The sequence below is a fragment of the Oncorhynchus kisutch genome, linkage group LG6, assembly GCF_002021735.2.
Source record: "Oncorhynchus kisutch isolate 150728-3 linkage group LG6, Okis_V2, whole genome shotgun sequence".
Lineage (NCBI taxonomy): Eukaryota > Metazoa > Chordata > Actinopteri > Salmoniformes > Salmonidae > Oncorhynchus > Oncorhynchus kisutch.
The window spans coordinates 80352753-80367034 of record NC_034179.2 but is presented as its reverse complement, the minus strand read 5'-3'; the positions used below and the strand labels follow the sequence as shown (position 1 = coordinate 80367034).

At 40.5% G+C, this 14282-nt stretch overlaps 1 protein-coding gene across 2 annotated transcripts in view; it reads left to right on the top strand.

Annotated features, from left to right (window-relative positions):
* Positions 1-4744: 4744 nt before the first annotated feature.
* The window catches only part of LOC109879637 (forkhead box protein K2), a 30367-nt gene continuing 20829 nt past the window's right edge, over positions 4745-14282 (top strand). For both annotated transcript variants that reach the window (XM_031827818.1, XM_031827817.1), the window contains exon 1: positions 4745-5241. In XM_031827818.1, the coding sequence (XP_031683678.1) occupies positions 4949-5241 (293 nt within the window). In that variant the 5' untranslated portion in view covers positions 4745-4948. The remainder of the gene's footprint in view (positions 5242-14282) is intronic.

The window sequence follows — 14282 nt, the reverse complement described above, 5'->3', positions numbered from 1 at the left end:
TCAGACCTAAAAAGGACTTTATAGTGACTCTGGCATGTACAGTGTCACCTTAATTATGCATGCACATAATGGTTCACCAGCATCCAGAAACATCTAAAGAATAAGCTACAGACCAGCCAAAACAAGCATGTAAGAATTGTTCTTAACCCAGAGCCTCTGATATTGATTGTTTAAAACGTAAGAGTATATACGTAAGAATACCTTTCTATATATGGAGCTGTGGAGCGGGACAAACTACCACAACAACTTAAAGCCATACCGATCGTAACTTAATTTAAAAAGAATCTCAAAGCTAGCTGATGATTGAACAATAGAACTATCTTAATGTCTGTACCTATGTAATAATGGATTTATGTCTATCTATTGTATGTAATAATGTATTTATGTCTGTATCTATTGTATGTAATAATGTATTTATGTCTGTATCTATTGTATGTAAGAATGTTTCTATGTCTGTATCTATTGTATGTAAGAATGTTTCTATGTCTGTATCTATTGTATGTAATGTTTTTGCACCATGCACTTTAGGGACCTCAATGGAAATAAGTCATTTACTTTTTTATTTTATTTAACCAGGCAAGTCAGTTAAGAACAAATGATGTGCCTAAGGTATGGGGCTAGGGGTTGTTTTTGGACCAGACCTAAGCCTTATTCCTCACCTTTAGCAGAGAGGAAGAGGCAAATTATCTTTGCCTTTAGAGCATTGATCTTGATGAACCACAGGGGAAAGCAAATCCCCTGGGGGGGTCTCTGCCATATTGCTTCCACGTATCCTATATTCTGAACCAGTGACGACCCGTCACTCAGGGCAGGTCACCTGTTTTGAGCCCCACCTGTTTAGCTGAATATATATATATATTTTTTAATGTAGTTAATAAAGCCGCGTTCAAACATTGTCTCTTTTTTGCTTTCTTGAGTAAGGCAACTCCAAAATGCAGGTGTTTCAGCCTAACTCAGTGCTTCTGTGGTGACAGTCAGCGGAAAATACATGGCGCAGGGGTTGGTAATGTTCTCTAGTTGCGCCGTGATTGGCTCAGTCTTCTGTCACTTATGGGGACACTACGTAACCACAAAATCTACGGGGAGAGCTTGAAAATCCAAGCCCATTGTGTGCTGCCATAGAGTTACATAATAAGTGCCCATCCAAGTAGGCTCAAGGTCATTGGCCACAGATAAAATTATGCCAAATCACGTTATATGTACCGTAGCTTTGATTGGACTGATCATTTGTCACGCCCTGATCTGTTTCACCTGTCCTTGTGATTGTCTCCAACCCCCTCCAGGTGTCACCCGTCTTCTCCATTATCCCCTGTGTATTTATACCTGTGTTTTCTGTCTGTCTGTTGCCAGTTTGTCAAGCTTACCAGCGTTTGTCCTGTCAGCTCCTGTCTTTTTCACTGCCTCTTGTCCTCCTGGTTTTTGACCTGTGCTTGTCCTGACCTTGTACTCGCCAGCCTGACCACTCTGCCCGTCCCTAAGCCTGCCTGCCGTCCGGTACCTTTTCTCCACCTCTGGATTACTAAACTCTGCCTGCCTTGACCTGTCATTGCCTGCCCCTGGTGTTACAATAAACATTGTTACTTCACACGGTCTGCACTTGGGTCTTACCTTGATTCCTGATATCATGTCAACATCATACTTTCAAAATCTTAGCTAGCAAGCTATACAAGCAGTCATCATCATGAATCACGTTGACAATCTACCAGCAAATCCTTTTCAATCCTTGTTATATGAAGAGAAAGTATATATAAAATGTATTGGTGCTCATCGGCCATTGGACATAAACATTACACAACAAAAATATGTGGTTTGGAAGGAATCAGTGGCTAACTGCAAAGCAATCAATAGCCTGCTATTTAGTGGAGTGGGTGAGTGGTCCAAGTCTGGGTTTAAGGGTCTCGTTTCCAAGCTTAAAAGGATAAACATTGAACACCATGGGCCAGATAAGTTTGAATACATTGGCCATGTTGTCAATCCTGTCGCGTTCAAAATTGGAAACTCAGAACTGGGTAATCTCAGACTTCAGTGAGTTCAAGACAACTGGTAACTCTGGGGGGAAAAATACAAGCTCCGACTGGGAAAATATGCTTTGAACGGCCATCCAACACAAAATTCCAAGTCGGGAACTCTGGCCTCTTTCTCGAGCTCCGACCTGAAGATCACTGACGTCATGATTCGACTTTGTTTTTTTTCAGTGTTCTCAGTTGTCTTGAAAGCACCATAAATCCAGATAATTCCTGTACGAAAGACTAAATATTAGTAGGACATAGGAGAAATGTAGCTCCGCCCACCAGTAATGTGGAACAGAGTATGCTGGGCAATCTCTAACAGAGGAGAAGGAAGTAACTAGAGAAAGTACACAAGCCAAGTGATAAGTTCCAGCCATTTCCTCTGATTGACTTTAGTTAGCATTCTTTGTTTTAGCCAAGGCCATTGTGTGTCTTTCAGAAATAACCACACACGCTTGGTTAACACAATTGTCAAGCCATACACTGTGCTGTGCCGTTCCTGCTCTATGTGAATCAGTGTCATTAAACTACCTCAACTGGAAGTTGGAAGTTGATGTCATCTGTGCCCTTACAAACACCTGCCATAGTGCTAAGAAAACACTAAGAATAAACAGTCCAACAGGTCCTCCACTACAATGCCAGACTTTGATGACAAAATTTTCCCACAAGGACCGATGGCCTCTTATCAACTCGTCGTCCCTTTGTTTGTATGTCTTAATTGTCAGTAGAAAGCACATTTGCTTAAGGAAGTCAGCCATATCAGCTATGTCTTTAAAAATGGTAGTAAATGAGGCTGAATGAACTGTTTTGCTGCCAGACAAGTCTCTGCTGATAGCCAGGTGTAGCAGTGGTAAGGATTCACTCCATGGTGCTGAAAAGAAAACAGTTTGTGGGAACCGTTTGTCACCGTTATAATGCAATTGATGTATTGTTTAGTGTAGTGTTGTGTTGTGTAGTGGCTTTGCTGGCCTGTATCTAAAAACACATTTGGGAGTTTGCCCCACCAAGATTTACATGCTAAAATCGACACTGTTTTAAACAAGGAGAGGGATAAGGCAAGCCACTATAGGATTCTCCGATAGACCCCAGGAATGGTGTTCCAAGGTGATCATGTAAAATGCCCGTTAAGAAAGATATATGTTACACAAGGTATAATTCAGTATAAAGCAGGGGTGGGCAATAATGTTGGCTCCAGGGCCACAATGGGAGTTCAAAATTCAACGGAGGGCCGCACATATATATTTTTTTACCCAATTTGTTTGTCAAAAGCAATTCGGGGGCCAGAAAAAAAGGCAGTTAGGCCTATTTGAAAATATATAAATCCATTACAATTCCTACATACTTTCTATCTAGTTTTACATGTTCTAGAGTGTGCAGGAGTGTTTAAAAAATATATATAAACAAATTATTATCTCCCTCCATTAATTTGTACAAAGAGCCAAGAAATTGTGTGTAGGGTTGTCTGACAAATCAAACATTATTTCTAATGTAAGCTGATGATTCATGAAAAATATATTTGTCTCTCGTTTGGACTGGTGAAGGACAAGGTAGATATGCAATCCAAAGCCACACTGGCATACCCTGTTCAAATTAATGCCACTAGAGGTGTGATCATGGTCTTCTTGCAAAGAGGTGTTGATGTCTTCACCCTCCCCTCCACCACCATCCTGTTTACAAACAACCCTGGACTGGGAGGGGCATTGATTCCAATTGGTGACGTCATCGTGAAACGCACATGTTTCCATGCTGCAAGGCCACAGCGAGTCCCAAAAGACGTTGGTTATTGCAGTAAAATAAACGAGTATTCGGTCCAGTCTCCGTACCTGGTGGTTGAGTCGAAATTATATATTCTCTTTTCGTAATTAATGTTTCTAAAATGATGTTAAAGCTCTTAGACTACTATGACCTCTATAATTTACGAGAGGGGTCTCAGGGCATTCTGGGTACCATAACACAAACCGGAAAGCTGCTGCAAACGGTGTCCTATCCAATACCAGGCATGGAGTCCGTAGTAGTCCTGGTGGTGGATCATCATGTATAGGCGTTGGATGGTGACTATTGTGGAAATTGTCTGTCTTTATTCTCGGCCTATACCAGCCATTCTTCCGATTGGCAATGTGTTCATCGAAAATGTCAAGCTTGTTCATCATGTCGGTTATATGGGACATGTTGCTTTGAACATGTAAACATGCAGTGCAAAATCACAACGTCATCATCAACATAAATGTTTTACGAATAATACAATTCTATGGTAACAAAAATAACAAATCGTTGTCATCTTGGCAATGGCATCGTTTTATTTTTTTTATTTTTTTAACGATAGTGCGGGGACATACATCTCGCCATAATACGGGTCGTCACTACATACCACAGCCACAAAGTCATAAGCCCCGCCCATTTCTACAATTATCTTTTTTTAATGTGATTTTAAACCTAACCACACTGTTAACCGTATGGCTAACCGTAACCTTAAATTAAGACCAAAAATCTATTTTTCGTTTTCATGAATTTTTAAGATATAGCCAATTTTGACTTTCTGTATGTGGTAATTATTGACAACACAATGCGCTTACACTACAGTTCAACCAACCTTGAGTCAATGATCAGCAGTTTCTTGTGCCTGATTGGTCTTCTCTTTGTAGCGTCAACTGCCTGTTCATTTTTTATTGGGTTATTGGATTGTCAATCGGAGTATATCCACATGTTGTGTCGTTTGGTTGGATCCTTCTCCTATCCTTTCTCTCTGTGTCGCGGCGTTGGGTTGGAGCCGCTATCCCTAGTCTGGCACGTTCCCTTAATTTTTTGTGTTAAATTTGATGCCCCCATTTTTTTTTTTAGATTCGACCATTTGCGACGGCATTTAAAATACATACACGGTCATCTCCATACCGGTGTTTCTTTTTATAAGCATTTGTCAAATATACAATTTATTCTGTAAAATGGCGGTGTTAAGCGGGTCGTCTGGGCCGGTTGCCCGGCTTGAGGGCCGTGAATTCGAATACTTGATTAAAAAGCGCTCGGTGACTATCGGTAGGAACTCGTCTCAGGGCTCGGTGGATGTGAGCATGGGTCATTCCAGTTTTATTTCTCGAAGACATCTCGAAATATTCACTGTTAGTGACGATAGCACTGGTGGTGGAGACTTCTACTTGCGATGCCTCGGCAAAAATGGGGTGTTCGTGGATGGAGTGTTCCTCAGACGGGGTGCCCCTCCTCTACAACTACCACGAATGTAAGTTCAACATGTGTCTGTGTTTAGAATAACTAGCTAGTTATCTTATCTTTGTTTTGAATTACCACAAAGCACTTGCTGTTGCAGCAAAGACTAAGGGGTGGTGTTTGCCATGTAGGTTCATCTTTGCTAGCTAATTAACGCCAGCTAGACAGTGTTTGTCAGATACTAGTAGCTACATGTTATGAACTGCCCTCCCATTGTTATAAATTATCTTCTGAATTAAGACAGACAAATGTAGTTAGCGATATTCGAACTTGATTCTACAGCACACTGTGTCGGCCAGCTTTCAGTTGAATTGCTATCACATAGTGGGTTATTATTGTAACTAGCTAGCGGTGTACTTGGTCATACAGGTAAACAATGTCATATAGTTCTGTGCAAGTGTTTTGTTAGTCAGGTGGATATGATCGATGTTTTGTTATTTAAGTTTGTGAATGGCTACGTTGCTTGTAGGCCTGTATCTTTATAACGTGTGATGTGCATCACTAGGCCATCACTCAATTGAACATTTCTGATACGGGTCAGCTTTGCACAACTCAGAAGATAATGTTTTGGTTCAGTTTGCTCCATTCACAAAATTATAATGGCAGGTCACAAAGGCCAATGCTAACGTTACAATACATAAGAAATAGTCTCCTCAATATTCACTGACCATTATTGTCCTCTTGCCATCACGGTAACATTACTCTATTCTCATAGACCGATTTGAATTCCATAATACTAAAATGAGATTCTATTTCTATGCCAAATTCCCGGTATGCATAGGTTGTTTTGTCAGATTTGCCAATTTTATTCTAAAGAAACTTGCAAGATACTTGCAACGTACACTCCAATCCAACTCAACCATTACATCTGAAGACAACCCTGTATTTAATTAGGAAAAGTCACTATTGTGCCATAATCCACTTTTGAATGTTAATATTTGATGCATAATTCACAACAAAATGTAGTGGGCAGCTGGGGCTCATTCATTGATTGGTCAGTTGCCTCAGTGACAAACAAACAAAGCTGCATTATTAAAGCCGCAGTCAGCAGTAGAAACAATAATAAAGCGGCCTCCCCAACCCTGTTTCGGTAAAAAGTTAAAGGATGGCGCTGGAGAAATGTAACCACTCTCAAATTCATATATAGAGCTATGGATGTTAGGACCATCCAAAATGATAGTTTTAAACATGTTTTGAGGCTATGGGTGTGTTTGTATGGAGTGCCAGAGTGCGCACAAGTTCAGAGTGTTGTCAGCGCACACTGGACGCTCTGCCCTGGCAACAATTTAAATATTTTTTTTGCCGATGTTTACTGACAGGTCATTTTCAACTGGTGTTGCACTGTTTGTAAATTCATTAGTTATTCTGCACTCTGTTACACTCTGACGAGCATGCTCTAAAATCGGCATAGAAAGCCAGAGTGAATTTACAAATGCACCCTATATAGTTTTTGTTTGGGTTAGGGTTATACTTACTTTGACAAACATTGGAGTAAAACATGTTTATATTTTGTGTTGTGATGGGGTACAACATGAGACAAGTTATATTATTCAAGAATCAGTGAGGTACATATAATTAATTTATACGTCCAGAAATGTATGTAGCAACTGCTCATTGCCCCTATAACTGACCACCCAGTCTTCTTACCCATTCATTCACTGTATCACAGCACTTCAAATCAAATGTATTTGTCACATACACATGGTTAGCAAATGTTAATGCGAGTGTAGCGAAATGCTTGTACTTCTAGTTCCGAAAATGCAGTAATAAAAACAAAATACTGCATAGTTTCCTAGGAACGCGAAGCGAGGCGGCCATCTCTGTCGACGCCGGAAGTATGTTTAGACTGAAGAGATGTTGATTCCTAACTAAGAAACAGTGGGCTCAAATTCCCTTATCGATCAGGTTGATGTGACTAAAGAGATTTAAATCAGGGGTGTATTTTTATACGCTCACATCTACAGCTTCAAGAAACTAAGGATATCACAAGCTTTTCGAATTGAGCTTTATTTTCAAATTGAGCTTTAGCTTTACCCTACCTAAGGCAAAGAATGATCAGGGAAGTGGACAGACAGTCTTGGCTTGGAGAGCTCTGGACTGGGGTTCTTTATGTCCCCTGGATTCCAACAGAATGACACAAGTTGCCAGAATGAAGCAGTCACTGCTGCCCAGCCCTCCATGTTGTTGCTCTCCCACGCCCACATAATTACTCCATGGCATAGTCTTGTCATGACTGCTTACATCCTAACTGAATCAGTGTAAAGCAGTTATATTAGTTTGATGCTCATTGTTTTGTATCATTGGGATGTTGTGTTTTTAGGATAATCATCATCCCTGCAGATTATCTTGGGCAAAAAAAGTTAAATTAGTGGAAGACTTCTTGTCTCTGCTGCCCTGAGCTTGGATACTTTTTGATCTTTTGAGGGTCCATTGTGTTCTACCTCCTGGCATAACATAGCAACTGTGCATTTGCTTTAAAAAAATGTTTGGTCTCATTGAGCAAGGAGGGAAATTGGCAAAGGAGCCTGAATGTTAAAATGCATTGAGGCTGTGGGAAAACCCAGCTCTTTGCAAAATTATTTGGGATTTCCATACAAGCTTATCCTCTTAACCAAGCTTCTTTTGTTGTTGAAAACATTTAAGTATGAATTGATTGAAGCAGATGGTAGACTATATAATAACATTAATTGTCTGGTAGGGGGCTGGGTTTTGTGGTCTATTGGAATTCTTTACCTCAGGTAGTAGAGATTGGGGGTCTGGTGGCAAAATACATTCTGTTTGTTTGTATGTGCCTGACTGACAGGATCAGTGAGCCCCCAACACACAAAGCCAACGTTGTAAAAGTAATGTGTGTTGCCTTTGGTCACACACAGCTCTCTGTGAGGAATGTGATGTCTCAGAGCTCAGAATTCCTGTTTCAAAGACACCCTGATTGTTGCCATGTGAGTGTGCTGCTGAGTACAATGTTGATGGTGCTGTTCTTGCTATTAGGTGATTTTTTTTCTTCCCTTCAATAGCAGGAACAACACCATCAGTGCTCAGAACCAAGTAATATCAGGATGTAAGATGGCACATAAACCAAACAGCTTCAATGACTCATTTCTCTGAACTAGAGGTCTGTATTTTATTGAACGTGTGGCAACCCTAAGTCTAAATATTACTGTTACATTGCACAACCTTCAATGTATGTCATAATTATGTACAATTCTGGCAAAGTAATTACTGTCTTTGTTAGGAATAAATGGACTTTCAACAGTTCGCAAAGAACCAGCCGGCCCAAACTGCTGCATATACCCTGACTCGCTTGCAGTGAACGCAAGAGAAGTGACACAATTTCCCTAGTTAATATTGCCTGCTAAACATGAATTTATTTTCACTATATATGCAAGTTTAAAAAATATATAAATACTTTTGTATTGATTTTAAGAAAGGCATTGATGGTTAAGTACGTTATTGCAACGATTGTGCTTTTTTCTGCGAATGCGCTTTTGTTACATTATCAAGTTGAAGTAGGCTGTGATTTGATGATAAATTTACAGGCACCGCATTGATTATATGCAACGCAGAGCAAGCTAGTTAACTACACATGGTTGATTATATTACTAGGTTAACTAGTGATTGTGAAGATTGATTGTTTTTTTCTAAGATAAGTTTAATGCTAGCTAGAAACTTACCTTGAATCCTTGCAGCCACAAGGTCCTTTTGATGCTGTGCTCGCGTAACAGGTGGTTAGCCTGCCATGCATCCTCGTGGATTGCAATGTAATCGGCGCCCAAAAAGGCCAATAGGATGAAGAAACAGTATGCCGATCCTCAGCCCCTTACTCCACGGAGAACGAATACTGTATACTTGTTGTTGAGTGGGATCTGTGTGTGTGTGTGTGTGTGTGGGGGGGGGGGGGGGGGGCTCCTTGGTGGCTCCTTGGTGGCTTTACACCATTTCTTTGGATTCCTCATGTCTAACTCATTGATAGAAAAAAGTTTGATCCAAGTCAAATCTTAGGTGCTATATTTATTGAATATTATATGAATCCTCTAAATTAAAATGGCCAGTTGGGTTCAATCGATTAGCTCAATGTTGCAGGAATGTTAATCTTATCTAACAGAAATGATTTCAGAACAATCTGAGATGGTGGGTGTCAAACCTCTCTTGTGCTTTTTAAGTTTGAACGATCCAAAGGCATCATTAGACCTACTGAATATTGCTACCTGCCTCTACCACCAGGGATGCAAACTAGTCACCTTTTGGCTAAATTTGCAGTTTTGAATCCAAATTAGGTGACCTTACGTGATTCGTATAGATCCAATGATAAATGTTTGGCTGTAAGGGAACGAGTGACGCAAGTTTGGATCAATACTGGCTGTATCCAAGCCTCAGCCAATCCTTTACATAACAGAAGTTAAAGAACCAACTTAGTAGTTACAGCATCAGTGGGCGCTCTGGAAAGGGAGCTTGCCTGTTACAGCAGCGCATCCCCTGAACGATAACGAAGAGGTAACGTTAGATGAGAAGCCTGACCATGGAGACGGGTGAGAAGGTGATGAAGCGTACTTCATGAGCTGTAACTGAAAAACTAATGGTTTGTGGTGAGGGAGAACGTGTGGAACTGGTATTAGCATTGTTAAGTATCTTGCTAGCTGCATTGAATTCTCAGTTAGCTAGCCAGAGAAATGTTGAGCAACATTAGCCAACTTATCTGATCAAATAATTGAGTTTACGGTGTGAAAATTAGCTTGCTAATAAAGTAGACAGCTAACGTTACAATATCAAATGAGCTAACGTTAGTAACCTAACCACTTCTCTATAGTATTAACTGGTGTACGACTCCTTGCCGTTCCTCAAGATATAACGTGTTAGTTGCTTACTGGAACCTGGCAATCTGTGTGAAATGTTAACTAGCTAAAGAAGTAACCAGGATCTGTTAACTAATGTTTTCCCTCTACAGTATGTGGTTAATTTTCAGAATGAGAGAATTTGGTGAAAATGAGGCGTTGCTTGTTAAACAAGTACATTCAGGTTGTGGAGCTGGGCCTGGCATAAGCTGGATACCACTGTAGAGGTGAAAGGAACACCACACACTTTCCCTCTTTCTCACTTTTGCTGGCACATTGTAGTACAGATGTCCACAGGCAGTGTACAATGTAATAATGTGCAGTGTATCCCAAAGATATTGTTTTTGTTGTGTTGAACTTGACAGCAACACGTGTGAGGGGGATAATAACTTAACTCAGTGACTGTTATTTTTGCACACATGTAGCCTTGTGCACTTGATCGATGTCTATAGTGACTATAATAGAGCAGGCAACAAATAACATTGGATTGCTTTCTTTTAAATTTTAACCACTTTATTTTATACTGAGACTGATCATGTAGTTCATATTCTTTGTTAAATTAGTTCAAACCTGCATTTCCCCCTAGCAGGGATCTTTTGCATATTTCAGTGCAAAAAAAAGTGTCACCTTTTTGGGCCCTCACCAGTTTGCATCCCTGTACCATGCTGGTAACTAGTTTTGAAAAAACATGTTTTCCCACTAGACACTAGCTACGTGTGGTCTGCATAATGAGGTCATCAACATCCCCCTATTTCATCAAATAACTTAGTTTCCCATGCTCTTTGTTGACAGGGGTGTTACATTGGTCCTGAAAGGGTGTTGGAGTGCATATGCATAATTGAAGTGTCTGGCTTCACAAGGCTGGTTCCCAGCCGTTTTTCACCCTCTGAGTAGCAATGCTAATTTGAGACTTGGGTGTCAGGGACACTGTTCTCTCTGAATGTGCTCTATGCCAGCTCTGTTGGGGCTTGGCAACAAGTGCTGCAGCACCTGGCATCCGGACCAAAAGGAAGCAGTGCTGGCATAACAATCTGGGCCTCCATCTCTCTTTGGGGTGTGGTGATGGATCCTGATCCTGCACTGATTGAACCTTGGTGTATATGGGCATCTCCTCCATTCTAGGAATTCACACTGAATTTAGCCTGAGCCTCTGGAAGCAACGTCAGCACAATAACTGTTTGTCAGGAGCTTCATAAAATGTGTTTCCATGACCGAGCAGCCTTACACAAGCCTAAGATCACCATTCCCAATGCCAAGTGTCGGCTGGAGTGAAGCTCGCCGCCATTGTACTCTGGAGCAGTGGAAACTTGTTCTCTGGAGTGATGAATCACACTTCACCATCTGGCAGTCCGACGGACAAATCTGGGTTTGGTGGATGCCAGGAGAACACTACCTGCCCTAATGCATAGTGCCAACTTTAAACTTTGGTGGAGGAATAATGGTCTTGGGCTGTTATTCTTGGTTCGGGCTAGGCCCCTTAGTTCCAGTGAAGGGAGATCTTAACGTTACAGCATACAATGACATTCTAGACTTCTGTGCTTCCATCTTTGTGGCAAGAGTTTGAGGAAGGCCCTTTCCTGTTTCAGCATGACAATGCTCCCATGCACAATGTGAGGTCCATATAGAAATGATTTGTCGATCGATGTGGAAGAACTTGACTGGCCTTTACAGAACCCTGACCTCAACCCCATCAAACACCTTTGGGATGAATTGAAATGCCGACTGCGAGCCAGGCCTAATTTGCCCAACATCAGTGCCCGACCTCAGTAATGCTTTTGTGGCTCAATAGAAGCAAGTCCCCGAGGCAATGTTCCAACATCTATGGAAGGCTTTCCATGAAGAGTGGAGGCTGTTATCATCTCAAGGCTAGCTAGCGGAACCCCTCGACATCATCGGCTAAAATGGCAGAGCGTGAAATTCCAAAATATTTTTTTGAAAAATTTAACTTTCATACATTCACAAGTGCAATATACCAAATTAAAAGCTTAACTTGTTAATCTAGTCACCGTGTCTGATTTCAAAAATGCTTTACAGGGAAAGCACACCATACGATTGTTAGGTCAGCGCCTAGTCACAAAAAAACAGCCATTTTCCAGCCAAAGAGAGGAGTCACAAAAAGCACAAATAGAGAGAAAATGAATCACTAACCTTTGATCTTCATCAGATGGCACTCATAGGACTTAATGTTACACAATACATGTATGTTTTGTTTGATGAAGTTCATATTTATATCCAAAAATCTGTTTACATTGGCGCATTATGTTCAGTAATGTTGTGCCTCAAACATCTGTCAAATTTGCAGAGAGCCACAGCAATTTACAGAAATACTCATCATAAACTTTAATAAAATATGCAAGTGTTATGCATATACGTCTTGGGGGCAGTATTTTCACGTCCGGATGAAATGCATGCCCAAATTCAACTGCAATTCCTATTGCTTCCACTGGATGTCAACCGTCTTTAGAAATTGGTTGAGGTTATTCCTTTGTCTAATGAAGAAGTACGGCCATCTTGAACGAGGGTCACTTGAAGTGTACTGTTAGAGTCGCATGACCAGAAAGCATGCTTCAGTTTGTTTTCTTCCTGTATTGAACACAGATCATCCCGTCTTCAATCTTATCCATTATTTATGTTAAAAAATACCTAAAGTTGTGTTACAAAAGTAGTTTGAAATGTTTTGGCAAAGTTGACCGGTAACTTTTGAGAGATTTTGTAGTCACATTGAGCAAGTTGGAACTGGGATTTTCTGGATCAAACATGCCAAATAAATGGACATTTTGGATATATATCAACGGAATTAATCGAACAAAAGGACCATTTGTGATGTTTATGGGACATATTGGAGTGCCAACAAAAGAAGCGCGTCAAAGGTAAGGCGTGAATTATATTTTTTACTTCTGTGTTTTGTGTTGCGCCTGCAGGGTTGAAATATGGTTTCTCTCTTTGTTTACGGAGGTGCTATCCTCACATAATAGAATCGTTTGCTTTCGCCAAAAAGCCTTTTTGAAATCTAACATGTTGGCTGGATTCACAACAAGTGTAGCTTTAATTTGCTATCTTGCATGTGTGAATTAATATAAGTTCGATTTTTAGTAATTTATTTGAATTTGGTGCTCTGCATTTTCCCTGGCTTTTGACCAGGTGGGACGCTAGCATATCCTAGGGAGGTTGATGCAACCGCTGTGTCAGATTTTTTTTTTTTTTTAAAGCTTTACGGAAAAAGCACAACATGCAATAATCTGAGTACAGCGCTCAGCCACAAAAACAAGCCATACAGATACCTGCCATGTTGTGGAGTCAGAAATAGTGTTATAAATATTCACTTACCTTTGATGATTTTCATCAGAATGCACTTCCAGTTCCACAATAAATGTTTGTTTTGTTTGATAAAGTTCATCTTTATGTCCAAATACCTCCTTTTTTTGCGCCTTTAGTTCACCAATCGAAATTCACAAGGCGCGGCAAGTCCAGACAAAGTCAAAACGGTTATATTACAGTTCGTAGAAACAAGTCAAGCGATGTATAGAATCAATCTTTAGGATGTTTTTATAATAAATCTTCAATAATATTCCAACCGGACAATTCCTTTGTCTTTAGAAATGAAAAGGAACACAGCTCGCTCTCACGGCCACGCGCGTGACGTAGCTCAAGGCATTCTGCCAGACACCTGATTCAAACAGCTCTTATTCGCTCCCCCTTCATAGTAGAAGCCTGAAACAAGGTTCTAAAGACTGTTGACATCTAGTGGAATCCTTAGGTAGGATTGCACTTTCTATTCGAAAGGCAATGACTTGAAATACTACAAACCTTAGATTTCCCACTTTCTGGTTGGATTTTTCTCAGGTTTTCGCCTGCCATATGAGTTATGTTATCCTCACAGACATCATTCAAACAGTTTCAGTGTTTCCTATCCAAATCTACTAATAATATGCATATATTAGCTTCTGGGCCCGAGTAGCAGTTTACTCTGGGCACGGTTTTCATCTGACCGTAAAAATACTGCCCCCTATCCCAAACAGGTTATAGCAGCAAAAGGGGAACCAACTCCATATTAATGTTCATGATTTTGGAATAAGATGTTCGATGAGCAGGTGTCCATATAATGTAGTGTATAACAAAAAAGAGATTACATACAAAATGCTTTTTACAGTTTACATTAAAAACATTAACATGTAGTGTGTGGATGCTCAGAGGCCACAGACTGGAAGGTTGCATTACATTG